General features: G+C 64.9%; 1 protein-coding gene across 1 annotated transcript; it reads left to right on the plus strand.

The window, feature by feature from the left end:
• Positions 1 to 25,529, plus strand: Cplx1 (complexin 1). The gene is made up of 4 exons (XM_047565788.1): positions 1 to 127; positions 1,267 to 1,363; positions 19,983 to 20,158; positions 23,845 to 25,529. The coding sequence occupies exons 2-4, from the start codon at positions 1,333 to 1,335 to the stop codon at positions 24,040 to 24,042; spliced, it is 405 nt and encodes a 134-aa protein (XP_047421744.1). The 5' UTR covers positions 1 to 127; positions 1,267 to 1,332; the 3' UTR covers positions 24,043 to 25,529.

Below are 25,529 nucleotides of genomic sequence, written 5' to 3' on the forward strand. Positions count from 1 at the left end.
GGGGGCGCCTTGGCGTGACGCGCCCTCCTCGCGGTGCCCTTCAGCCGCCGCCGCAGCGCCCGGCGCCACATGGACCCGGCCGGCCCGAGCGCGCGCTGCCGCTGACCGCCGCCGCCCGCCCGGGAAGGTAACCGGCCCGCGCCGCCCGGCCCCGCGCCGCGCCCCGCTCCGCGCCCCGCTCCGCTTTCCCCGCGCCCGGCTGCCCTGCGCCCCGGCCCCGGGCTCCCGAGTCCCTCCGCCCGGCCCCTCGGGGCCGAGCGGGCGCTGTCCGCCACGCGGTGCTGAAGCGGCCCCGGGTCCCTCGCTCCTCCGGCGGGTCTGCGCCCTCTCGGTCCCTGGCCGTGCTCTTCTCTCCCCGCGCCGCCCGAGGCCGCTGCGAAGCCGAGGGTGCGGCGGCCGGAGCCCCGAGCGCCTCTGGGTCTCGCCGCAGCTCCCGCAGCGTCCGCTCCTCTCTGCGGCTGGGCCCGCGGTCCCCTCCCCCAGGAGCAAGGGGAGAAGTTTGGAAGAGACCCCGCTTTGCGGCGGAGGCGCCCCTGTGCGCGGGGCTGGTAGGGTAGATCCCAGCCCTCCACCGCCCAGTCCCCGGCGGGGCTCCCTGGTCTGCAGAGGGAAAACCTCCAAACAATGGAGCCCCAGGGACCCGGGCTCCCGGAGAGGAGAGAGCCCACAAGGGGGGCACCGCAGAGCTGTGGCTTTGCAGGAAGGTCTCCCCGCAGAATCCACCCAGCCGGGCATGCACTCCTGGCCACTGACCCCCTGCGTACACAGGTGGGGGTCATCTGCCCCACTCCTCTTAACCCGTCCCCTGCTGCAGTCCCTCCTCGGGCCAGAACCACACGCACCTTCCTCAAAGGGCACCACTCAAGGGCCTGCCCACCCTCACCCTGTGGATGGACCCCTGCCCCACAGGTCCAGGACCAGCAAGGAGGTTGAGCAGCCCCATCCTGTGCGGGAAGCAGAGCCGTGACCTTCAAACGCCCCTGGGCCCTGCCCCCACACAGTGCAGGCTGGCGCCAGACTCTGAGCAGTGCCCCCAGGCTGGGAGCGGTCTCCTCCCCGCAGGAGCTGCTGAGGCTGGCTTCAGAGCCTGGTCCACTGCAGTCCTGGACCTGCCCATCTTGGTCTGGGTGTGAGGACAGAAGCTCTCTCACACCCACCCTCCCAGGCACCCCCCTGGGTGGGTCAGCCCCACAGGGTACTGGGAAAGGTGACCATGGTCTCAGGAAGGCCTGGCCAGGGCGCCGGTGACCCCGCACTCTCCCCTAGGCAGAGGACGCCTGCCCCACTTGAATGTGAGATCTAGGAGTGGTCGCCAGGAGTCAAGCCAGCGCCATGGAGTTTGTGATGAAGCAGGCCCTGGGAGGTAAGAGGCGGGACAGGTGGGGAGAGGGCCATGGCTGAGCCACAGGGAGGGGCCGGCAGGCAGTGACACCAGAGATGTCTCCCAACTGCAGAGGCAGCAGGGCCACACGCCAGCTCTGACTTTACCCAGCCCAAGGCAGCACCCTGGGTCAGCCCTCTGAGCCTCCTGGGCAGCCTTGGGGACAGGAGGACAGGAGACGGAGGAGGCCCTGGCTTGGGTGGAACAGAGCTTCTCAAGGGCTGAGCTGCTGACCCCCACTTGGGGAGAGGGGCACCAAGGGCAGGCTTGGAGCTGAGCCCTGGAGCCCAGAGAGAGGTGTGGGGCTGCCAGCTGTGGGCTGGGCCAGGGCCCGTGGTTTCATGCGGGTGGGGGAGCAGCGCTGACCCCAGGGATCCATGGTTAACTGGACACAGGGACAGAAGAGGACGGCTGTGTGGCCTCCTTTGCATGTGTTGGGGAGGGCAGGCTCTTGCAGCCTGCTGAGCGCTGTTTGAAGGAGCCCTGTCCTCATTGGCCCAGGGCCATCACTGGCCAGAGACTGCCCAGACTTGATGCCGGTAGAGAAGAGGACCTGAGTCCCCAGCCAGGGTGCCGGGGCACAGATGTTCTTGGGCAGGATTGTCGGGTCAGCTCAGGTCCACAGAGCCTTGGGACTGTCCTAGGTGGGTCTCAGGTCTACCCAGGCTGGGTACCTCCCCTGTGAGGGGAGCCTGTGGCCAGCGCCCAGTCCTCCCGCTGGAGGGGTGCCCTTGGTGGCCAGAGGAGGGGGCTGGGGCAGGCGGTGCCACACAGGGGACTCCTGGAGGCAAGAGACGCCCAGACAGTGGATGACGGTCTGGCCTGAGCCGGGGGTTCACGGCTGAGGCAGGCCGAGGTCGAGCCTGAGTGTAACCATCATGTCACCAGACTGATTCAGGGACAGGCTGGCATCCTGCACTGGGAGGGACCCGGGCTCTACCCAGCGCATCCCGGGCTGTCACAGATAATTAATTAGGTGGCTAATTTAGGCCTGAGGTGGGCTTTTGAGGAAACTGAAATATCTGATTTCGCTGTCTACACGGCTGGAATTAGCTGGGTAATTACCAGCCTGGACCCCTTTGTTCATGTCAGCCAAGTTCCTCCTGCGTGGTGCCAGGGCAGGCTGCGCCAGCACGGTGGGAGCCGGGGTGCCAGCGGTGGGTGCCGGCTGCACAGGTCCCCGCAGAGACTGCAGTGTGGTGCCGGCTTTCTGGCTCCGTGCCCTTCTCTCCCTGGGCATCACTGGGCTCGGGCTGCGTGTGAGCAAGAGTGAGACAGACTGGGACGGGCGGAGGCAGGGGGACGGGTCCACCCTGAAGGTCAGGGTTCGGCAGAGACCCCAAGGGACAGACCAAACCCCAGACATGGAGGAACCACAGGCCGGGGAGCAGGAGGGCCCAGGAAGCCACCAGAGAGCCAGGCGCAGGAAAGAAGAGAGCAGCCCAGAAACAGAGACCCAGGAACAGAGCGAGAAGCGCACCCGGGTGCCCAGGGACAGGCAGGAACAGGCAGCGCTGAGAGGCGGGCTGGGCAGTCAGGCTGGGCACCACGCAGCCTGGTGGGGGCAGGCCTCGCTGCCGCGTGGCTTCCTTAAACCCACTCCTCTTCCTCCAGACTGTGTCCTCTGCGAGGAGGGAGCGGCCAGGGGGACACGTGTCCCAGAGTCTTGTCTGACCTGCCCTGAGTCTCAGGCAAGGCTCTTGTGGGGACAGAAGGTGGGGTGGCAGCTGCAGGTCTCAGACCACAGGCTCCGAGTGTGCGTGGCCCTCTCTGCTGGACCTCCTCTGGGGCTGCAGGTCCAGCATAGCATGTCCCGTTGCCACAGGGCCCTAGCTGGGGGGGAACGATCCTGGACATGGCTGGGCCGTGGATGCAGCGCCTCTGCCTGCCCCTGCTTCTCTGGCCCCCTGTCCAGGGAGACCCAGCCCTTGCACACACACTGCTGGGTGGACCCAGCCCTTGCACACACACTGCTGGGTGGACCCAGCCCTTGCACATGCCGCTGGGTGGGCCCGGCCCTTGCACACACACTGCTGGGTGGACCCAGCCCTTGCACATGCCGCTGGGTGGGCCCGGCCCTTGCACACACACTGCTGGGTGGACCCAGCCCTTGCACATGCCGCTGGGTGGGCCCGGCCCTTGCACACGCCGCTGGGTGGGCGGATGCCCAGGGCAGTTGCGCAGCCACCCCAGCAGTGGGCCTGCAGGGTGGGGAAGCGGCCTGGCCAGCCCTGGCCCCCAGCCCCAGGCCTGGTGGTCTGCTGCTGCTGCCATGCCTCCTGGCTCAGCCCACTGGCCCTCTCCCCCTCCTTCTCTGGCCCTCCCACGTCCTGAGACACTGCCACCAACGTGCCTCCAGCACGGCATCCCATGGCCTGTCACCACCAAGGTGCCTGTTGATGGGGAGCTGGCTCCCTTGCCCCTGGTCTGTGTCCTCAGGGCTCCCTGCTACCCAGCACAGCCTCGGCTCCCAGTGCGACGTGTGGGGGTGACACCTGCCACCTTGAGGCCACAGCTTGGCCGCGGTGCTGCCTGTCCAACCAACCCGGTGTGTGTGTTGAGCCGGCCATCGCGGCCACCCTGGGGTCCTATGCCCACGGTCAGGCAGGGCTGTGGAGGGGAGTTCTCCTGGGGCCACACTGGGGCACTGGGCGTCCAGCTGGTGGCTGCCTCCCCCCAGGAGACCACCCTCACGGCTTTGGCATGTGGGACCCCCTCAGGGTGCGTCATGGCCACTGGAAGAGGAGATGGTGGTTCTGGCCTCTGCCATCCTCTGTGGCCACCTTCCGTGGCCAGGTGCTTCGGCCACATCAGCACGGGCCTGGGACTCGCAAGCCACAGGGCGCACTGTCACCTGGAGGAGGCCCGCGGCCCTGGGCTGTGTAAGGGGTGGGCCGCCCACGGGCGTGAGCTCTTCTCGGGCCGAGGGAGGCGGCAGGGGTGACGTTGGCCCAGACGATTTTGTCCCGCCGTCCGGCCTTGGTGTGACCCTGTGTCCACAGCACGCTTGGGTCCTTGGGAACGTGCGTAGCTTGTGGTTTCCTGAGGACCACAGAGGAGACGGGGCGTGAACCTGGCAGACGTGGGGCCACGGGGTCAGCCCAGGCTGCCCAGCAGCTCCAGGCCCGCAGCGTGGTCAGTGTGGACAGGGTGCTGTGGTGCGTCTGCCCGGGGCCTGTGTCGAGGGCGGGGTGCGTCCCCATCCTTCCCACCCCCAGGGCCTGGGCCAGCTGATCTGTGGCCCCTGCCCTCCCTGCTCTTGCCTGAGTGGGTCTCAGCGGCTGTGTCTGGGCTCCCCCGGGTGGTCCCTGAGCAGGGTGGCCGAGGGATGCTGCCCAGGCCCAGGTTCTGGGCGTCCGGGAGGACAGCAGAGCTGTGTGCTGAGCTGGGCTGCAGGTGAGTAGCCAATCCGGAAGGGTAGCTCCGGATTCACCGGGAGAGGATGCTTTTGGAGTCAGTAACAGAATCGGAGGGAGAGCAGCTTGTGCGGGTGACAGGTGTGCCCTGAGTGTAGCTGTCCTCCGCCTGCTCCTCACGGTCTCAAGGTGACTGCTGCTGCGCCCACATCACATCACCAATCAGGGAGGGCTGAGGTACAGCCCCTTTGCCTGTTCAGCACCGTGTTAGTGGAGGCTCTTGGTTTCCATGAGGCATCCCTGACTAGAAGTGGCGTGGAAGGCGAGGGCTGAGATGGGCGTGTGGCTCTCCAGGCAAAAGGCGCACCTGGCTCACCCAAGAGGGGAAGTCCTGCATTCCGGGACCGCCCACCGTGAGCACCCGCAGGCCGAAGCGTCCTCTCTGCTCATCTGAGGAGCAGGTGACTGGCAAATACTTGAGGTGAAATACCCACACGCCTCGGGGACGCTGTGCACTTGACTGGCAGACGCGGCTCTTGCCCCAGATCCCGGTGGCCTGAAGGACACTCGAGGCAAGAGCCTCCCCCGCAGCCCAGCAGAGCACCCTCCCTCCCCGGCAGCCCAGCAGAGCACCCTCCCTCCCCGGCAGCCCAGCAGAGCAACCTCCCTCCCCGGGCAGCCCAGCAGAGCACCTCTCTCTCCCCGGGCAGCCCAGCAGAGCACCTCTGTCCCCGGGCAGCCCAGCAGAGCACCTCTCTCCCCGGGCAGCCCAGCAGAGCACCCTCCTTCCCTGGGCAGCCCAGCAGAGCACCTCCCTCCCCAGGCAGCCCAGCAGAGCACCTCTCTCCCCGGGCAGCCCAGCAGAGCACCTCTCTCCCCGGGCAGCCCAGCAGAGCACCTCTGTCCCCGGGCAGCCCAGCAGAGCACCTCTGTCCCCGGGCAGCCCAGCAGAGCACCCTCCTTCCCTGGGCAGCCCAGCAGAGCACCCTCCTTCCCTGGGCAGCCCAGCAGAGCACCCTCCTTCCCTGGGCAGCCCAGCAGAGCACCTCTGTCCCCGGGCAGCCCAGCAGAGCACCTCTCTCCCCGGGCAGCCCAGCAGAGCACCTCTCTCCCCGGGCAGCCCAGCAGAGCACCCTCCTTCCCTGGGCAGCCCAGCAGAGCACCCTCCTTCCCTGGGCAGCCCAGCAGAGCACCCTCCTTCCCTGGGCAGCCCAGCAGAGCACCCTCCTTCCCTGGGCAGCCCAGCAGAGCACCCTCCTTCCCTGGGCAGCCCAGCAGAGCACCTCCGTCCCCGGGCAGCCCAGCAGAGCACCTCTCTCCCCGGGCAGCCCAGCAGAGCACCCTCCTTCCCTGGGCAGCCCAGCAGAGCACCTCCCTCCCCAGGCAGCCCAGCAGAGCACCTCTCTCCCCGGGCAGCCCAGCAGAGCACCTCTCTCCCCGGGCAGCCCAGCAGAGCACCTCTGTCCCCAGGCAGCCCAGCAGAGCACCCTCCTTCCCTGGGCAGCCCAGCAGAGCACCTCTGTCCCCGGGCAGCCCAGCAGAGCACCTCTCTCCCCGGGCAGCCCAGCAGAGCACCCTCCTTCCCTGGGCAGCCCAGCAGAGCACCTCCCTCCCCAGGCAGCCCAGCAGAGCACCTCTCTCCCCGGGCAGCCCAGCAGAGCACCTCTGTCCCCGGGCAGCCCAGCAGAGCACCCTCCTTCCCTGGGCAGCCCAGCAGAGCACCCTCCTTCCCCGGGCAGCCCAGCAGAGCACCTCTCTCCCCGGGCAGCCCAGCAGAGCACCTCCCTCCCCGGGCAGCCCAGCAGAGCACCTCCCTCCCCGGGCAGCCCAGCAGAGCACCTCTCTCCCCGGGCAGCCCAGCAGAGCACCTCTGTCCCCGGGCAGCCCAGCAGAGCACCGCTCTCCCCGGGGAGCCCAGCAGAGCACCTCTGTCCCCGGGCAGCCCAGCAGAGCACCTCTCTCTCCCCGGGCAGCCCAGCAGAGCACCTCTCTCCCCGGGCAGCCCAGCAGAGCACCTCTCTCCCCGGGCAGCCCAGCAGAGCACCTCTGTCCCCGGGCAGCCCAGCAGAGCACCTCTCTCCCCGGGGAGCCCAGCAGAGCACCTCTGTCCCCGGGGAGCCCAGCAGAGCACCTCTCTCCCCGGGCAGCCCAGCAGAGCACCTCTCTCCCCGGGGAGCCCAGCAGAGCACCTCTGTCCCCGGGCAGTCCAGCAGAGCACCTCTGTCCCCGGGCAGCCCAGCAGAGCACCTCTCTCCCCGGGCAGCCCAGCAGAGCACCCTCCCTCCCGGGCAGCCCAGCAGAGCACCCTCCTTCCCTGGGCAGCCCAGCAGAGCACCTCTGTCCCCGGGCAGCCCAGCAGAGCACCCTCCTTCCCTGGGCAGCCCAGCAGAGCACCTCTCTCCCCGGGCAGCCCAGCAGAGCACCCTCCCTTCCCGGGCAGCCCAGCAGAGCACCTCTCTCCCCGGGCAGCCCAGCAGAGCACCTCTGTCCCCGGGCAGCCCAGCAGAGCACCCTCCCTTCCCTGGGCAGCCCAGCAGAGCACCCTCCCTTCCTTGGCAGCCCAGCAGAGCACCTCTCTCTCCCCGGGCAGCCCAGCAGAGCACCCTCCCTTCCCGGGCAGCCCAGCAGAGCACCTCCCTCCCCGGGCTGCCCAGCAGAGCACCCTCCCTCCCCGGGCAGCCCAGCAGAGCACCTCTCTCCCCGGGCAGCCCAGCAGAGCACCTCTGTCCCCGGGCAGCCCAGCAGAGCACCTCTCTCCCCGGGGAGCCCAGCAGAGCACCTCTGTCCCCGGGCAGCCCAGCAGAGCACCTCTCTCTCCCCGGGCAGCCCAGCAGAGCACCTCTCTCCCCGGGCAGCCCAGCAGAGCACCTCTCTCCCCGGGCAGCCCAGCAGAGCACCTCTGTCCCCGGGCAGCCCAGCAGAGCACCTCTCTCCCCGGGGAGCCCAGCAGAGCACCTCTGTCCCCGGGGAGCCCAGCAGAGCACCTCTCTCCCCGGGCAGCCCAGCAGAGCACCTCTCTCCCCGGGGAGCCCAGCAGAGCACCTCTCTCCCCGGGCAGTCCAGCAGAGCACCTCTGTCCCCGGGCAGCCCAGCAGAGCACCTCTCTCCCCGGGCAGCCCAGCAGAGCACCCTCCCTCCCGGGCAGCCCAGCAGAGCACCCTCCTTCCCTGGGCAGCCCAGCAGAGCACCTCTGTCCCCGGGCAGCCCAGCAGAGCACCCTCCTTCCCTGGGCAGCCCAGCAGAGCACCTCTCTCCCCGGGCAGCCCAGCAGAGCACCCTCCCTTCCCGGGCAGCCCAGCAGAGCACCTCTCTCCCCGGGCAGCCCAGCAGAGCACCTCTGTCCCCGGGCAGCCCAGCAGAGCACCCTCCCTTCCCTGGGCAGCCCAGCAGAGCACCCTCCCTTCCTTGGCAGCCCAGCAGAGCACCTCTCTCTCCCCGGGCAGCCCAGCAGAGCACCCTCCCTTCCCGGGCAGCCCAGCAGAGCACCTCCCTCCCCGGGCTGCCCAGCAGAGCACCCTCCCTCCCCGGGCAGCCCAGCAGAGCACCCTCCCTTCCCTGGGCAGCCCAGCAGAGCACCTCTCTCTCCCCGGGCAGCCCAGCAGAGCACCTCTCTCTCCCCGGGCAGCCCAGCAGAGCACCTCTCTCTCCCCGGGCAGCCCAGCAGAGCACCCTCCCTCCCCGGGCAGCCCAGCAGAGCACCTCCCTCCCCGGGCCTCGGGAGGCGGCAGCTGGGCACACAGGCTGCGGCCGGGAGGAAGGTGCCCTGCTGCAGCAGGCTGCGTGCTGCTCTGCTGGGCGGAGCTCCTGTGTTGGCAGTGCCCGCGGGGCTCCGGGCAGTGTCTGCCAGCGCCGCCGCTGGGGATCCCTGATGCCTCCGAGCAGCCGGAGCACGGTCCCCACCTGTGGCCCCGCCCAGGGCCAGGAGAGGCCGGCCCGCTCTCGTCCGGGGCCTGCCCCGAGGTGCTGCCTGCAGGGCGGCGGGGAAGGGACGGGAAGACCCCTCAGACCCCGTCCCTCCTGCCCGTCTACGGTCCCCGTTTCCCGGTGTGGCCTGGGGATGTCCAGTGGCACTGCTGAGCCACACTGCCTCACCTCCTCACCGGGCAAACCTGGCATGCAGGGCCAGGCAGGGCCTCTGCAGAGCGGGTGACCTAGCAGGGTATGTTTAGTTGCTCCTGTGTGAGGGTCTGGGTGATGTTCCCATGGAAGGGCTGGGCTCTGAGACCGGGGTGCTGTGTGCAGATGATGGGTGCTTGGCCCTGGTGCTGTGTGCTAGTTCTGGGTGCTGAGCACTGGCACTAGGTAAGGTGCTAGTGTTGGGTGTCAATGCTGAGTGCTGGGTATAGGTCCTGCTACTTGGTGCTGGGCACAGGTGTTGGGTGCTGGGTGCTTATGCTGTGTTCTGGCACTGAGTGCTAAACACTGGTGCTGAGTGCAGATGCTGGTGCTGGGTAGTGCTGAGCCCTGGGTGCAGGTCCTGACACTGGTGCTGGGTGCTAATGCTGGGTACTGGTGCTGGTGCTGGGTGCAGACTGAGGTCCAGGCGGTGGAGGACTGGTGGTCTGCAGCACCTGCTCCTGGCCGCGTCCGTGTTCTGACGTCCCCCGGGGAGGAGAACCTGCGGTCGGTCCTCGTCCCCGTCAGCGGAGGAGGTGTCGGGGTTGCTCTGCCGTTTCTCCCGGGAGGCCGGCGCCCACCCGCGAGCCGTGTGAGTGGAGGGCCGAGGCTGTCCCGCGGCTGGCACTCTGCGTCTGCTGCCACGCCTGGCTGTCTGGGTTCGCTCACAGGCGGCTTCATCTCGCCTCTGTCCCTGCTTGTCCTCGCCCAAAAGCCGAGATCAGACTCGGCCTTGTCCGTGGGCGAGGACGCAGTGCTGGCGGGGCAGGCCTCCTTCCCGGGCCTCCCAGGAGCATGCCGCGGGCAAGAGCTCAGGTTTGCAGACCAGGGAGCCAGAGCGGAGGGAGGAGACTCCCGGTGTGTGGCTGTGAGGTCCAGGGCGGCGGTGTGGAGACCAGGCTCTGGCCTTCCTCCCCACTCCCAGGACAGCCAGGACTGGGCAGCTCCAGGGGCAGACCCTCAGCATCCTGGGCAGTCCTCACAGGGCAAGGCAGGGGAACCAGCAGGGTCAGGGCCCAGCAAGTGACCAGGACGGGCAGCCTCCCCACCTGAGGGTGTCTCGGGAGGGAGCCTGGCCAGCTTCCTCAGTGCCGAACACTGCAGGTTGTCTTCTGGCCTTAACAGGTGGGCCAGGAAGGGGACGGGGAGGGGCTTGCTGGACGGCGGCCCCCTGCCTGCCCAGCGTGCCATCTCCTCGACCTGGGCATCTCTCCCCTGCCCTCCTGGCCACGGGGTTGACTTGTTGGACCTGCACTCAGTGTGGCAGATGGGCATCTGACCAGGGGACGTTCCCAGAGAGAAAAGGCGGCTGGGTCTGTGGGGCTCAGCAGGAGGGGCTCCCACCACGTTCAGGATCCCCCAGAGCCTGGTCCGTGGTCGCTGTGGCCCCCGTGAGCCCAGGAGTGGGGCTGGCCCTGCCTGTAAGCCCAGAGCAGAGCCTCCTAGCTGGCCAGGATCCCCCTGCACGTGGCTCCCGCCCGCACTCTGCGGACCACGGACCCTCAGGCTGACTTCACACGCCCTGGGTGCCCAACTTGGCGTCCGGTTGCCCTGGGCTGGCCTCCTTCAGAGCGGCGGGCCTCGGCCCACCCGGCCCACCAGCCTGCGCTCAGCAACGGTGCTGCAGCCCACTCGGTCCACCCTCGGTCATCGTAACCGGCGGACCTTTTCCTCAGGGCCGGGGCTGCAGCTCAGCGTCAGAGCGCTTGCCTGGCACGTGAGAGGCTCTGGGTTTGAGCCTTAGCACCACATAAAATAAACAAAGCCATACTGTCCATCTACGACCACAAAAAACGTGTTTAAAAAATGCTTCCTTAGAGGCGCGTTTATCTCACCTGACTGTAGGGACGGAACTTTGTTTTAGAGTCTCATGCCACGTTTTGGGACCCATGTGCCCCTGTGAAACACTCTTCAGCTCTAACTGCCAAGTCGAGGAGGGTCCGGGGAGCTGTCCTCACGCACGGCGAGGAGCTCCACGCGCTGTAGAAAGAGTGTTTTCCTTTCTAGTGGCCAGTAGCACTGCACGTGGACCAGGTGCAGGAGACCGGTCCAGACGTGGCCAGTGTGTGGTGTCCCGCCAGCCACTGGGAGGACCACCGGTCTAGACCTGTCACTTTTCTGTGCTGAGACATCGAGTCCTCCCTCCTGGCGTCCCTGCACCTTTACATTATTTTTAAATGTCGTCAGTTGTAGAGGGACACAGAACCCTTATTCTGTGTACTTATTTTTCTGTGGTGCTGAGGATCAAACCCAGTGCCTCACCTGTTAGGCAAGTGCTCCACCACTGAGCCACGACCCAGCCTGTGTTTTTTATTTTATTTGGCTCTTTGGGCCTGGGGGTCGAACTGTGTGCTTTGCTACTGAGCTGCACCCCCACCCGGCCTTTCTGTTTTCTTTGAGGCAGGTCTGGCCAGTTCCCTCCCGGGGGCCGGGTGACGAGGGTGCCCAGCTCCCTGGGCTACTCCTGCTGCTCCCTACCTCTGGGTCTCTGGGACCTAGAAGTAGAGGCTTCACATGACACTCTTTTCTTAATAAGTAGGGGACATCTTGATGGTGCATCTGGTTACACAGTGGTGTTTGCAAATACCTTTAACACGGAAGTACATTCTTTTCTTAAAAAGTAGTAAATCCCACTGTAGAGAGAGCACAGTGCAAAACCACCCGGCCGTGATGTGGGTGAGCTGCGGGGCCTCCCAGGGCCTCTGTGGGGTGGCCTGGGGCCTTGCCTGCACCACCGGGGGACCCCCGGCTGCCCTGGGCAGGAGCACTGAGCACCCGGGCTGGCGGCCTGTGAAGTTCCTGTGCTGTGGAGGCTTCCGGGCAGCTTCGTCCTCAGGGATATTTTCAAGGGCACGAATGAGCAGCAGGGTGAGATCTGTAGGTGCCCAGGCAGGGTCCCCAGCACGGTGCCCTGGCCACTGTGGCCCCTCGGGCCCTCCGGGTTCTCCAGCTCCTCCGGGAGCGCCCTCCGACCCTGGAGGTGCCTGCGCAGAGAACTGCCCGCTGGCAGGTTTAGGTGGAAGCTCTATCCTCTGACGATGAGGTTCAGGGTAAGCGTGGCCTGAGCTCTGGGTACAGCCTGGTGTGGGGACCTGGCAGCCCTGCCTCGGAGGCCTGGGTCTGCAACCACTCGCGGTGCTTCGCCAAGTGCCTCCGCGACTCTGGCCTCTTCGGCCAGGACTCAGGTCAGCTGCTGCACTCAGGCCTCATCCCTCGCCGGGGTCAGGATGGTGTTCAGGGCGTCACAGTCCCACGGGGCCCTGTGTGGGTGAGTCTGGACGGTGACGCTGGTCCTGAGGGTCTGAGCAGGCGCTGTGGTCACATTGCACATGAAGCCCTGGGCTTGTCCTTGGTTAACACAGACTTGGTTTTCCTCCGATCCTCCCTCTCCCGACAGCAGCCCCCAGCACGTTTGCACCCATGTCACCGTGCCGGGCTGAGGGTGCGTCTCCCTCCTGAGACCCCCGCCCTTCCTTCTGACTGGTGACTCTGGAGATGGCCACTCCGTGCCATGCTGCTGGGCTGCTGCCTGTCCTTCCTGAGACAGGTGCATGGGTGGCATGAGGTGTCTTTATCCTCCCTCCAGAGAGGCACTGGGCTGGGTGTAGAACTGCGGGTTGGAAGGTCCCCTGGACTTTGCAGCCTCCTCTCTGCTGTCCCAGTCTGATGTTGCCAGGGAGAGTCAGAGCCAGACCTAGTTCCAGGTCTTGCATGCGGCCCGTGTCCCTCTGCTGGCATTGGGAAATGGCGGGACTCAGGCCTTCCTCATCCAGCGCCCGTGTGGCTCTGGGTCCAGGAGCCCTGTGCACGTGCTTGGCTGTGGGCTCTGTCTCGGCCTCTCCTCGCCTGCCTGGAGGCCCAGGCACAGCTACAGGAGCTGTGCTGCTCTCTTACATTTTGTCTGCAGCTTTCGTTCTACTTTCTGGGATAGTTCCAAAATCCCACCTTCTAACCATTTAATCTAATTTTCATTTTCTGCATTTGTAAATCCAAGTGCTCCTTAGTACAGGGGACTAGGCGGGCCCTGGTCTTGTCTGAAGGCCGGTGCCTGGGTGTTTTGTTAATCGGAAGCATTTGGAAGGGCAGGTCCTGCCCTCTGGCCATTGGCTTGAGCAGTGTGGATGTGGCATTGGACTTAGGAGGCGCTCGCCCCTCTGCTGGCCTGGGTTTTCGGTTTTTCTTCCTGTCGGGGAGGGTCCCCAGTGCTCGCCCCTGTTCCCGTGAGCTTGGCAGCCTGGCTGGCGGTCTGCTGTGCCCGTGTGGGGCTCCTGGCTTTGCTGGGGATGGACACGGTGTGCTGAGGGCCCCACCACGCAGGTGGGGCCTTTGTGGGGCTGGTTCCACTTCTCCAGAAGCAGATCCTGTGCAGCTGGATGAGGGGCCAGAGGGCAGCTATGGACGAGGCTGAGTGAGGACTCTTCTTTCAGGACACAGATCCCCACTGCCCACCTGCAGATCCACGGTCCCCTGCTCTGCAGTGCCGGGGGACTGGTCTGCCTGGGTGAGTCTGGTTCCATTTCCACAAGGAAGTGACCTCTGGATACTCAGGGGTTGCTTGGACGCTGGGGTCACCAGGGAGGGGAGCCCATGGCCTCCCATGTGCCTCAGCCCAGGTCTCGCTAGGTGCTGGGCTCGGCCAGTGGCTCCCACCACTGCAGATGGGGCCCGTGCATCGGCTCCGCTGGGCATGGTGCCTCCGTGGCCCTGTTCTGGCGCTGCGGCCAGCAGTGGTGTGCGAGGGAAGCAGAGCGGCTGTGGTCTGCCGTCCACCGTCTCTCCTCACAGTAGTGGGCCTTCTCATTGCCGTGGTGCAGGGAGTTGGGCAGGTGCTGAGCCCGCCCCTCCCGTCAGCCGATGGCAGTGTGGCCTGGAGGCTGGTCCGTGCAGCCTGTCCTGTTGGCGTGTCCACAGGTGGGCTCTGGCCTGGGGCTTTCAGCGGCACTGTAGCTGCGGCCGCTGGAGGACATGTGACCCGGTCCTCCCGGCTCTGGTGCTCTGTGGGTGAGCGCTGCGTCCCCGCCCTGCGGCTGGTGGTGTGGCGCCGAGAGGGCTCCCCGTGCACGTCTGGGCGCAGCGCCCCTCCTGGGCACACGGCCTGGCGATGCCCGAGGCCCAGACGCCCACCTTGCAGGGTGCAGGGGCTGGTCTCCTGGTGGGGCCTGGCTGTGGACCTGGGCCAGCTGCTGGGACACGGGGGCTCCCGCCGGCCTCCAGGGTGTGGGTGGACAGGGCCGTGGCCAGTGCGCCCCAGTGGGGGCTGGCTGTGCTGCCTGTGCCGAGACTGCGGCTCCCCTTGCCCCCGGGGAACACTCTGGTTCAGAGGCAGAGCTTCTCAGGGTGGGTGACGAGCATCAAGCTCCAGCTCTGGCCAGCGGCAGGAGGCCCTGAAACGAGACGAGCAGAGCCGTCGGGAGCTGTCCAGCCAGCAGGAGCCCTCCAAGGAAGGAGGCCCGCCGGCCGGAGGACACGGTTGCCCTGCCCTGCCCTGCGCTGCCAGGAGCTGAGCTTCCACCACACGAGCAGAGGGGAGACGGGCACACCAGGGTCCTGGGCGAGGGTCAGGTCCACCCTGGAGAGGGCCAAGAGCCAAGAGCCATCAGCGGGTGTGGGCCTGGGCAGCACTTGTACTGTCCAGCCACGGTGGACATGCTGCACGCCCTGTGAGACACCCCTCTGGGCAGTGAGGAAGGGCCCGGGCGGGAGGAGGAGCCGCTGAGCGGGTGGGCGTCCCAGGCTGTGACGAGCGCCCAAGCCCGACTCGAGAAGAGAGGCCCATCTTTACCCACAGTCCAGAGGCTTCCGTCCACCGACATCAGGCTCCACTGGCTGCTCTTGGCCTGTGGCGGCTGGTCCCTCGTGGCAGAGCGCAGCAGAGGACGCCGCGGGCCGGGCCCGGCTGGCGACCCACCTTCAGCACAGCTCCAGATGCAACCCCAGCGAGGAAGGCCTGGCACACTGAGCACCCAGAATCCCAGCAGCAGCCTTCCCGTGAGGTCAGAGGAGAGGCCCAAGGGGAAGCAGACCGCACCAGGAGCGGGGGGACATGAGGAGTTGAGCAGGGTGTTCTGAGGGGACTCTGTTTGAAAGTGTCAGAAAGAAGAAAGGTTCAAACGATTGACAGCAGTTTTCCATCAGCTAGAAGACAAGCAACCAAGGAAGAAAGGGGTGGGGAAGATCGGAGCCAGGACAGCGAATAGGGAGAAAGAAACCACGGGGCTCAGGGCCACAAAGGACACCACGAACAGTTTCATGCCCAGGAATTTGACATCTTAGATGAAAGAGTGGATTTCTGAACACACACACACACACAGACACACAGATGAGCAGGCACAGCGGTGGCACCTGTCAATCCAGCTCCTCTGGCGGCTGAGACAGGAAGATCACTTGAACCCATCTCAAAACAAATAAAAACAGCATGAATTTTAACATAAATTAAAAAAACAATAAACATGCCACAGACTGAGATAAAATACTGGTAAGTCACATATCTGATAAAGGGCTGGTATCCTCAATATGTAAAGAACTCCAAGGATTCAATAGTAATGACACCAGCAGCTGAGCCTGCAATAGACAAAAGCTCACAGAGTGGACTGTGACCAGTACAGGATACGAATAGCCACGTGGACCCTCTGCTTTCAGAGATGGCCCATGCCCTTCAGTGTGCTGCCCACAGAACCCGGCCTGCACAGTCCGGTTGGAGCCTGGACCAGCATCAGCCTGGGCAGGGTGGGGTGGAGAAGCGCTGTGTCTCTGCTCCCTGCAGAGGTCACTCCAGCCTCACTGTCAGGCAAGTCCTCTCTGCGAGACAGCCTGCCAAGCTCTGAGCAGTGCTCCTTGGACTGTCCTGGCCGCCAGGACCCAGGAGGCTAAGTGCCAAGTCGAGGGGTGGGGCAGAGACAAAGGCCCCTGAGCCAGAGCGCAGCACAGCGCCTGTGCCCAGCCCACGGCCGTGCCGATGCGGCACTGGCGTCGGTGCTGGGTGGGGAGCCGGCTCCTGAGCCACCTTTGCAATTCTCCTGGAAGCTCGGCCTCCTCTTCCTGTGGCCCTAGGACTGAACAGGGTGGCTTGACCATGGAGCCACATCCTGGCCTTTTTTTTTTTTTTTCTTTAATTTTTTTGGGTGTCGATGGACCTTTATTTTATTATTTTTCTGTGGTGCTGCGGATCAAACCCAGTGCCTCACACGTGCTAGGCAAGCACCTACCACTGAGCCACAACCCCAGCCCCCGCAGCCCTTTTTATTTTGAGACAGGGCCTTACTAGTTGCTGAGGCTGGCTTTGAACTCACGATTCTCCTGCCTCAGCCTCCGGAGTTGCTGTATTACAGGCCTGAGCCACTGCACCCGACTGTGGCTGTTCTTAAACAGTTTATTCTTGAGAATGCAAACGATGTGGATATATATTCCCTAAAGAGGATGCAGGATGACTAACAGGCTCATAGAAAGAAGCTCAGTCTCATTAGTCACGAGGGAAATACAGATTAAAGCTGTACAGATACAGCCACATCACACCCACTCAGGCTGGCTAGGATCCAGAGACCCACGGTGGGGTTAGGACCAAGAGGCCCACGCGGGGCTGTCAGCTTGTGAGGACGCAGGCTGTGCACACCGCACTTTGGAAAAGCTTGGCAGTTCCTCAATGGGGAAACCTAGACTTCCTGCACAACTGCGCAATCCCTGCTTAAACATATTGGCAGTCTGGCCGTGGAGACCTCCTTGTGCACCAGCAGGGCCACGGGCAGGCAGGGGCGGCCACAGGGCGACCAAGATCAGGGCTGCCACAGGCCGCACAGGCCCAGCGTGGCGCAGCTCCATGTAGGAGGACTTGTGGCCGTGGAGCGGGCCCCCTGCCGTGCACTGTGAGTCCTGGGGACGCTGTGTCGGGTGCTAGGGTGGACGGGCCCCAGGCCACCGTCTTCACCAGGATGGCTGTGAGACGTGTGCACGAGCCAGCCCCCGGCGTGCCACCTGTCACTCACACCTCCACACAGCTTAAAAAGGGAGTCCGGCTGGGTGTGGTGCTGCACACCCTGATCCCAGAGACTTGAGAGGCTCGGGCAGGAGGATGAAGAGTTGGAGGCCAGCCTCAGCAACTTATTAAGATGCTCTCTCAAAATAAAAAAGGATGGAACGTCACTCAGCAGCACAGCAGCCTGGGTTCAACCTCAGGTTCTGAAAAGCAAAGAAATATAAAGGTGGGTCTGTGGTTGTCCCCTCACCAGCCTGTCATGGGCCCTTGGCCACGGGTAGGAGAGGGGGCAGTGGACAGGCAGGGCAGGGGATCCTGCTGGCCCTGGGCCCTTGCAGAGGAGAAGGGGAGGCTTCCTGCCCCATCCGCCCTCCTGTGCCCACCCTGGCTGCAGGGCGTGGGGCAGCCTCGCTTTGGGTCAGCAGGAGCAGAGGGCAGGGAGCTGTGGGGACACAGGTGCCCAGAGTCGCAGGTGGGGCGTGCACTCCTGTGGCTGCTGCGACCCTGGCTGGCGTGGGGTCAGGAGGCTGGAGCCAGCGTGAGCCGCCCTCGGCCTGAGAGCCCGGGCAGCTGCTGTCCTGGAGAGGCCTGGGATCAGCCCGCCCTCCCTTCCCCGTGGCGTCTGCGCCGTGGCGAGGCTGGCTGCCCGTGCCGTCTCTGTCCCACTGTCTCTGGACTGACGCTTAGCACTGCTCTTATGCTAATTTCATAAAAATAACCCGGAGGATTTCCTTCTCTCCTCCCTTCCAAGTATCGTGGGAATCATCTCCCATCGACGTCTGAGAGATCCCATCTGTGAGTTCTTAGAGATCGTTGTTTTCCAAGAGTGTTTGAAGATGTCTCTCACGGGCCTGCGACGCGCTGGGGTGCAGCGCGCCGCGGATGGTCCCTCAGCTCCGTTCTCTGCCTGCCCATCCGTCCTGTCCCTACTCAGGCATCGCTCGCTTCTGCCTGTGCCAAGGGCTCTGGGCCCTGGGCTCTGAGGCCATCGCTGCTGTGGCTCTAGGTCCTCTCCTCTGCAGAGGCCTGGGGAGCCGCAGGCCTGTGACCGCTCTCGGGAACCTGCCTGCTCAGCACCGCACGGCGTGCCCACCCTCAGGTCCTGCTGGGCCAGGGCCTCGCCAGAGATGCTGACAGGCTCCGGCAAGGGCAGGTGGCTGGTGCGTTCCTGTCAGTCCTCGGTTTCCGTGCTGGCCGGGCCAGGCTGCCGACTCGGAGGTGCGTGTTGAGATGGCCTCTGGGGCTGACTGTGGGAGACAGAGCTAGACGCCATCGACGGTTTGAAGTTCTCTTCCTGTTGTGATAAAATATGTCTAACATGAAACCCACCATTTCAATCTGCTGAAATTCAGGGTTTGGTGGCAAGAGCCAGCCACAGTGCCATGCAGCCCGCTCTGCTTCCAGAATGCTCTCCACCCGCCGGCCGCCCCGCTGCTCCCTGCCTGTGGGCTTCCGGCTGCAGCCCTCACACGCAGGGTCGAGTGGACTGCCCTGTGCGGGGCTCCGTCACTGCTGTGCAGATGTCTGTCTGCCGCCCTGCTCCCAGCCTGGCTGTGCACCCAGACAGGGAGCTGCCGGCACGTCCACCACTCTCCCTGTCTCTACCGGCCTTCCTGCTTCCTGCCTGTGGTCTTGGCCATGCCGATAGGTCTGGCGTTGTTCCCTGTGGTGCGGACTGACTCTTGGGCGATGTTCTGAGAGACCCTGCAAAGGCGCCAGGGTGCGTTTCTGGCTTGGTTCTGAGCCGGCCCGGCTGTGCCGGCCCCCCTCAATCACGGACCCGCAGGGCCCACCCAGAGCCCGCCCTCCCCGCCCTCCGGCAGCGAATCTGCGACACTCTGTCTGCAGGCCTCCCCCGGCCCCTGTGGCAAGCCGCACTCCTTCCCAGCCGCCTGGGGTCCCCTGCCCTGGGTGCACAGGGACCCTTGGGCTGTGTCCACTGCCAAAAACAGTGCCCTGTGTCCAGCTGTGTGAGCCCCATGTCCCCCCACAAGGAGCATGTGCTGTCTGGGGGCCCAGAACCCACTGACCCCCAGGAGTGACTGGGTCGTGTTTACTGATCCTTCCCACATTTTTATCTGTGCTGTAGAGTTAGTTGTACTGCCCGCTGCAGGCCCAGCCTGGTCCCTGCCACGATATGGCTTCATTACATAAATGCAGACTTACCCGCAAGGACAGAGACCCGGAGCCCGTGGGCTGCCCTGAGAAGCAGGCACTGGCCCGAGAGGAGCAGACCCACAGCCCGGGGTTCCTGTCCCAGGATACCCACCCTCCAGCCCGCCTGTGAGGAGGTGGAGGCTGGGATGGGGTCCTGGCCTCATCTGGGAGCCACCACACACCTCTGTGTCCTCACTGCAGTGATGTGGCAGTGCCTGGCTCCCAGGGCCAGGGTGGGGGACATGAGTGGACCCCGGGTATGACCTGGCCTCGCCCCCTGCTTCTGGCCTGGGTCGGGAGAGCAGCTCCGCCCGGAACAGGCTTCCCAGCGCCTGGGTGGGCCTGCAGCCGTGTCCCCAGCCTCTGCAGCGGGCCCAGGAAGCCAGGCCCCTCTCTGCAGGTGGCTCTGCCGCCTGCCCTGAGCAGTGGCCACTGGCCTTCTGGTCCCTGGCCAGTCTTCAGGGCCAGCTGATCCTTTTGTACCCTACCCTCAGCCCTTTTTATTTTGAGGTCGGGTCTCGCTAAGTTGCTGAGGCTGGCCTTGAACTTGTGATCCTCTGCCTCGGCCTCCCAAGTTGCTGGGATCACAGGTGTGGCCACCACCCTGGACGGTTCCTTCTTAAGGTGGGCCATTCTCTGGTAGGCCGGCTCGCCTGAGCTGAAAGGGGCCAGCTAGGAAGACCCATCCGGCGGAGTCCTGTAGGCAGGGATTCCAATTGTCCACTCCTTGACTTGGGTTCCCACCAGGAGTTGGCCTCAAATCTCCTTTGCAGAATTCTGCAGAGATGTCCGAGAACTGAGGATGTGGTGCCTGCATATCTCCACACCTCCACGCCCTGGAGGCTGCCTCCACAGGACACCGGGCCCAGGAGGACCAAGGCCCAGGAGGACACAGGCCGGCCCCTCGCGGGCTCAGGGAAACACGCACAGCCACAACACCCCAGGCCAGCAAGAGGGCCAGGAGTTCAGGGTGTGCTGCCCGCCTCTGCCTTTCTGTCCCCAGGGGCCACCAAGGACATGGGGAAGATGCTGGGGGGTGACGAGGAGAAGGACCCCGATGCTGCCAAGAAGGAGGAGGAGCGCCAGGAGGCACTGCGGCAGGAGGAGGAGGAGCGCAAGGCCAAGTACGCCAAGATGGAGGCGGAGCGCGAGGCCATGCGCCAGGGCATCCGCGACAAGGTGGGCACTGGCGCTGGCGGCTGGCAGGAGCCCTGAGAGCAGTGCTGGGGCCTCGCCTGCACGCGGGCTCGCTGGGGGCCTGGACCCCACGCAGGGGAGCCTGCGGGGCCGCGTGGGCAGCCCTAGGCTGCTGGGCAGGACCCACGGCCTCCCTTGGGGTCAGTCCACCCCAGAGGCCCATAGGTGGCTGGGCAGCAAGGCCCAAGGGGATCTGGTGGGCAGCCATAGCTTCTCCCCTTCCCCCTGGGGCAGCCAGAGGGCAACGTGTCCTCGTCATAGGTGGGGAAACGGGAGTAGGGTGGTCCCGAGTGCGAGGCTGTGTGGGCAGTGAGGCCCGTGTGCCTGGCACTCTGACGGCCACTCGGTCCACCCTCCCTGCAGTTGGGGCAGGGGCCTGGACGGGCACCTGCGGTGGCCTGGGGAAGCCAGAGCAGCCTCTGTCCGGGGTCTCTGGGTGGGGCGAGGGCAGTGCTGTGGGTAGACAGGGCTTGAGGCCACCCGTCGCCCAGGCACCCAGTGGGGTCACCTGCTTCCCACATAGGTGGGCTTGGGTGGGCCAGGGCAGAGCCTCGCCTGCCTCCCTCCTGTGGCTGGGCTGGCCTGTGGCCCGGCTTCGAGGGCCACACGCCTGGTGGGCAGGAGTGTGGGGGGCTTGCCCTCGTCCTCAGCTGGGCCTCCCTGCGATGCCGAGGCTGGGGGTGGGACGGCCGAGACACTGGGGTCCCCTTCCTTGCTGGCGGGCCCTGAGCAGGACAGGGCAGCTCTGCTGAGCCTTATGTAGAAACCAGACCTTCCAACTGGGCAGAAGAGGCGGGTGGGGCACAGCCAGGCACAGAGGGCCAGTCCAGGGGTGGCCCCTCCCACCTGCCCCAGGAACCTGCAGAGTGCCGAGTACTGTTGTGGACGCCCAGGGACACCCCACCTGTCACGACACCCACTTAGCCACCAGTCCCTGGATTGTTGGGGTCCTGCCGCTGATTTTCCCTGGATAGCAGCTCGTGTGCTCCCTGGCCCCACAGCCCTGACCTGCTGCAGCCAGCGAGTCAGGCTGGGCCTCAGAGCCAACACTCGGTCAGAGGGAGGTGGGGGCAGACCCCACCTTAGCTGTGCCCCTGCTGGCCGCGTGTCGGGAGGGCACAGGCGGGGGCAAAGGGAGAGGGAGTCAGAGTCAGCATTCAGGGAGAGACAGGAAGACAGGAGGAGACAGGGAACAGAGACGGAGTGGAGAGCCACAGAGGCCCAGGACCTGAGGGCAGGTGGCTGGCGCGGGCTGCTGTGGGAGGGGTGGCCTTGGCGGAGCAGCTCTGGGAGGCTGGGGTAGGGCTCGGTCTGTCTGGGGTGGAGTCCTTCCTGCTACCTGGGCCTTCAGGAGTCAGGCTGGAGGAAGGTGAGTGCTTTCTCCACACTGTTTCCTGGAAACTGTGGAGAAATCCGTCTTCCAGCAGATTCAGCAAGCCTGAGCCAGGCTGGATTTGGGAAGAGAAATGGGAACACGGAAGCTGCAACCTCAAAGTCAGACCTTCTGGCCCAGTGAGGAGGGTGGGCCAGCAGGAGGGTCTGCAGGGGCCCAAGCCCCCGCCCCCCGCGCTCCTGGAGCTGCAGGGAGTCCTGCCTGCTGCCTGGTCCCACCCCGTGGAGAGCTCAGGATGAGGTAGCTCCCATCCTCCCGCCGGGGCCCAGACCCACATCCCGTTGCTGGCCGAGCCCGACCCTGGGCCTTTGCTGCTGGCGCATCCTGCCCTGCTCCTCACGGGTGGAAAACCACCCTGCCCTGTCCATCAGGACTGCCTTCCCAGATGCCCTCGCTGACCAGACCCTGCTGCTCCCTGGCCATGGCCTCCTCAGCCTCCCCTGAGCTGCATGCACCCCGTCTGTCTCAGGAGCTGGGGGTGGGCAAGCTGCTGTTCCAGTCTCCTGAAGGTGTGGGACTGAGGGCTGAGCCCAACTCCCACATCCTCATGAGCCTCCAGTGTCAGGGTTCCAACAGAGGGAGAGGTGGGCATGCCATTTGGGACTGTCTCATGTGGTGGGGACAGTTCCTGGAGCAGTACCCTCAGTCCCCAGTACAAAGCCAGCCGAGCGGCTTGGGGCCAGGAGGGGAGCCTGGCACACCCATGCTTGATCTGCTACCCATAGCCTGATCTGCATGCTCACCACCTGATTTGCATACCCCCACCTGATTTGCATGTCCACCACCTGTTTGTGTGTGAGCTGCTGGATTTGCATATGTACCACCTGATTTGCATGTGCTTCCAGCCACCCACGGTAGGTGGCTGAGCCAGAACCTTCCATCTGGGAAGGAGATGAGACTCTGGTGAGGAGCTAGGGTGTGTGGGTGCCCACTCAGCACCTCCCTCCTTGTGTCCCCCTATGCTGACTAAAGGCTCAGCCTGAGCTTGTGCGGATGCTGACAGGTCCAGAGGGTGGTCAGTCTATCTGGTCATGTTTTGGGCTCCAGCCATGGATTGCCTCTCAACAGAGCTTTCAATGCCCTGGGGCCTTGCTATGGTCTGGTCAGTGGCTGGCCACACAGGTGTGCCTTCTTGAGGCCCTTGAGCTGGCCAGGGGCTCCCAGGCTCCTCCTTTGCTCTGGCCTGACCTACTTTCTGGCTACACCTCTGTCTACCCACGCACTACCCCACAGGATGCCCAGCCACATGCTCCTCCCCATCCTGGCCCCAGGCTGCCCGTGTGGGGTGAGGCTGTCCTGAGAGGCCCAGAGCGGCTGCTCCCGCTGGCTGTGTGGTGCTGTGGCTGTCTCTCCCCCTGACTGGTGCTATCCTGGCTGGCAGGGTGTTGGGGGGCATCCCTGTTGGCATGTTCCTGGGTGGCCCTCTCACCTGTCCTCAAGACCCTGTGCTCCTCCCTCTGTTAAAGGTGAGAGGCCAAGGAAAAGCCCTTTACCTATCCCTGGCTGGCAACCTCTGGTCACAGGTGTCTCTTGCAAAGCCATTGTCCCTGGATTTAGGGCCTTGCAAACCCAGGATGACCTCCTCTCCATCCTCACCTTATTACATCTTCAAAGACCCTGTTTCCATCCCCAGCTTCTTGCCAGCCTGGGCAACTTAGCGAGCTCCTGTCTCAAAAAATGAAAAAGTCTGGAATGTAACTCAGTGGTAGAGTTTTTGCCTAGCATGCTTGAGGCCCTGGGCTTGTTTCCTAGCCTTGGAAAAAGCAAGAGACTTGGGGCTAAGGTCACACATAGGTGGGATTTGAAGGCATTCTGGCAGGGGCCAGGTCACTGCATCCGGGGACCCTTGATCAGGTGTGCAGGTGTGAGCCCAGGTAGAGGACCAAGGGACTCGGGGGGAGGTTCTGGCTCTGCTGCTAGGCTTGGGGAAGCAGGGCTGGAGGAGGGCAGGCTCCGGGCCACGCCTGTGGGGCTGTGCCCCATCGCCAGTGCCTTTTAGATGCCCCTGGTGTTCCCTGGGTCTCCCACCCAGCAGGAACCTGGGTGGGACCACTTGCTGGGATCACTTCCCCTTGTCGGGTCCTTCAGTGTGGGGTGGGTTGGGGCTTCATCTCAGGACTTTCTCAGCCACTGGCACCACATTCTGGGTCCCTCACTTGTCCCCCAGTGCAGGGAGGGTCCAGCTTGCCTGGGTGTTGTGTGAGTCCCACAGAGACAGGCACTGGACCAGGTTGAGCGCAGCCCCTTGCCTGACCTGCTCCTGCCCTCCCCGCAGTACGGCATCAAGAAGAAGGAGGAGCGAGAGGCCGAGGCGCAGGCGGCCATGGAGGCCAACTCCGAGGGCAGCCTTACTCGGCCCAAGAAAGCCATACCGCCGGGCTGTGGGGACGAGCCGGAGGAGGAGGATGAGAGCATCCTGGACACGGTCATCAAGTACCTGCCCGGACCGCTGCAGGACATGTTCAAGAAGTAGCGCCTGGCGGGGACAGCGCCGGGAGCCGGAGCCCCGCCCCGCCCCTGTACAGACCCTCGCGGAGGACGTCGGGAGCAGAAGCAGCCCCCCAATGCCAATATAAGCCATAGTCCTAGGTCCATCCTGCCCACGCCCCTCCCGCCTCAGGAGCCTCACCCCTTTCCCGCACTGCCATCGCCGCTCCCAACCCTGGGCAAGGGCGTGACCCCGGGGACCCCTGCCATCCGTGCCCGCCCCATGCTCCTCACCCGCAGGTGGTCGCCCGCCCCCGCCACCGTCCTTGCCGTTCGCCACCCACCCAGCCAGGTGGAGGTCAGGGACCCTAAGGGTCAGCCCCGGGAGCACCCCTGGGCTTATCGGCTCTGCATGGGTGGCGCTTGTCGGGGCCCAAACTCAGGAGCACAGCCATAGTGGGGGCGGGGCCCGGTTGTGCGGATTGGGCTGGGGTGGGGGGCGGGCATTTGGTGCCTGTGCCCCTCCTGGCGCAGGCGGGTGCAGCCCTCACCCTGCGCACCTCCCGGGTTTCTGGACCTGCTGGGCCTGAGCTTCCGTCTTCCTGTCTGCTGGTTGCCCACGGGCACGCCTCTCCATCGCAGGCCCCGCATCCTCTGTCCCGCCCTTAGGAACGCCATGCCATGGGGAACACAGCAACAGGTCTGGGGATAGTCAGACAATCCTCCAGTCCCTGCGCACACCCCTATAGCGCGTTCCCAGTCCTGCCCCTTCCTGGTGGCCTGTCCTCCACGGGGGGCCCTGTGCCACCCACTCCACGCCCACCTTCCAGAGCTGGGGAGGCCCGAGGAACCCCAGTGCGGCGACAGACTGCCCTGGTGGTCGGAGAGTGCGGGCCCTGGGCTGGGGCCACCAAGGTCCCTCCCGCAACCCAAAAGGCCCGTCCACCCCGTGCCGCCCATCCCTGTGTTTGCCTCCATCCTTGTTTATTTTGCATCACGATCCGTTGAATCTCAGGTAAATGAGGTCTCTGTATTTGAAGAGTTTTATCTCGACCGAAAGGCCGTAGCCTCGGTCCCCCGGCCCTTTCTGTCCACATCAAAACTTCATTAAGTGTCCACGAGTTGCGGGCCAGGGGCGTGGCCTGGGGCCTTCATGACCTTACATAGCTCTTTAGAGAAGCCATAACAATTAGACTGCAATACTTAACTGCGAACGCCCCTCCATCCGCGGCGGCGAGAGCTTGCGGGCGCCTAGGCGCGCCAGGTTCCCCCGTGCCGCCCGGCGCCTCCCGGGTCCGCGACTTTTTAAATGCCTGTCATCATACGTTGAGCAGACTGGGCGCTCTCTCGCGTTAACCCCGCATCCTGTTCCCAGCGCATGGGGCGCCCTGCCGCCACGCTTACTGTAGACTGTGGGCGTTACCTGTCTGTCTGTCCCTGCGCCTCCTCCTGCATGCTGGGGGCCCTCACGTGTGTTCTCTCTGGATGGAATCACAGCCAATAAACAGTGATTTCGCATCGTGTTCTATTTCA

Source organism: Sciurus carolinensis, chromosome 10, assembly GCF_902686445.1.
Source record: "Sciurus carolinensis chromosome 10, mSciCar1.2, whole genome shotgun sequence".
In the NCBI taxonomy this organism is placed as follows: domain Eukaryota; kingdom Metazoa; phylum Chordata; class Mammalia; order Rodentia; family Sciuridae; genus Sciurus; species Sciurus carolinensis.

What these genes read in the sequence shown, in the direction of transcription:
- Cplx1 (XM_047565788.1), top strand. Translation starts at nt 1,333, where the DNA reads ATGGAGTTTGTGATGAAGCAGGCCCTGGGAG. An exon ending in GATGAAGCAGGCCCTGGGAG is followed by an intron (nt 1,364 to 19,982) that starts GTAAGAGGCGGG and finishes TTCTGTCCCCAG; the next exon opens with GGGCCACCAAGGACATGGGG. An exon ending in GCCAGGGCATCCGCGACAAG is followed by an intron (nt 20,159 to 23,844) that starts GTGGGCACTGGC and finishes CCCTCCCCGCAG; the next exon opens with TACGGCATCAAGAAGAAGGA.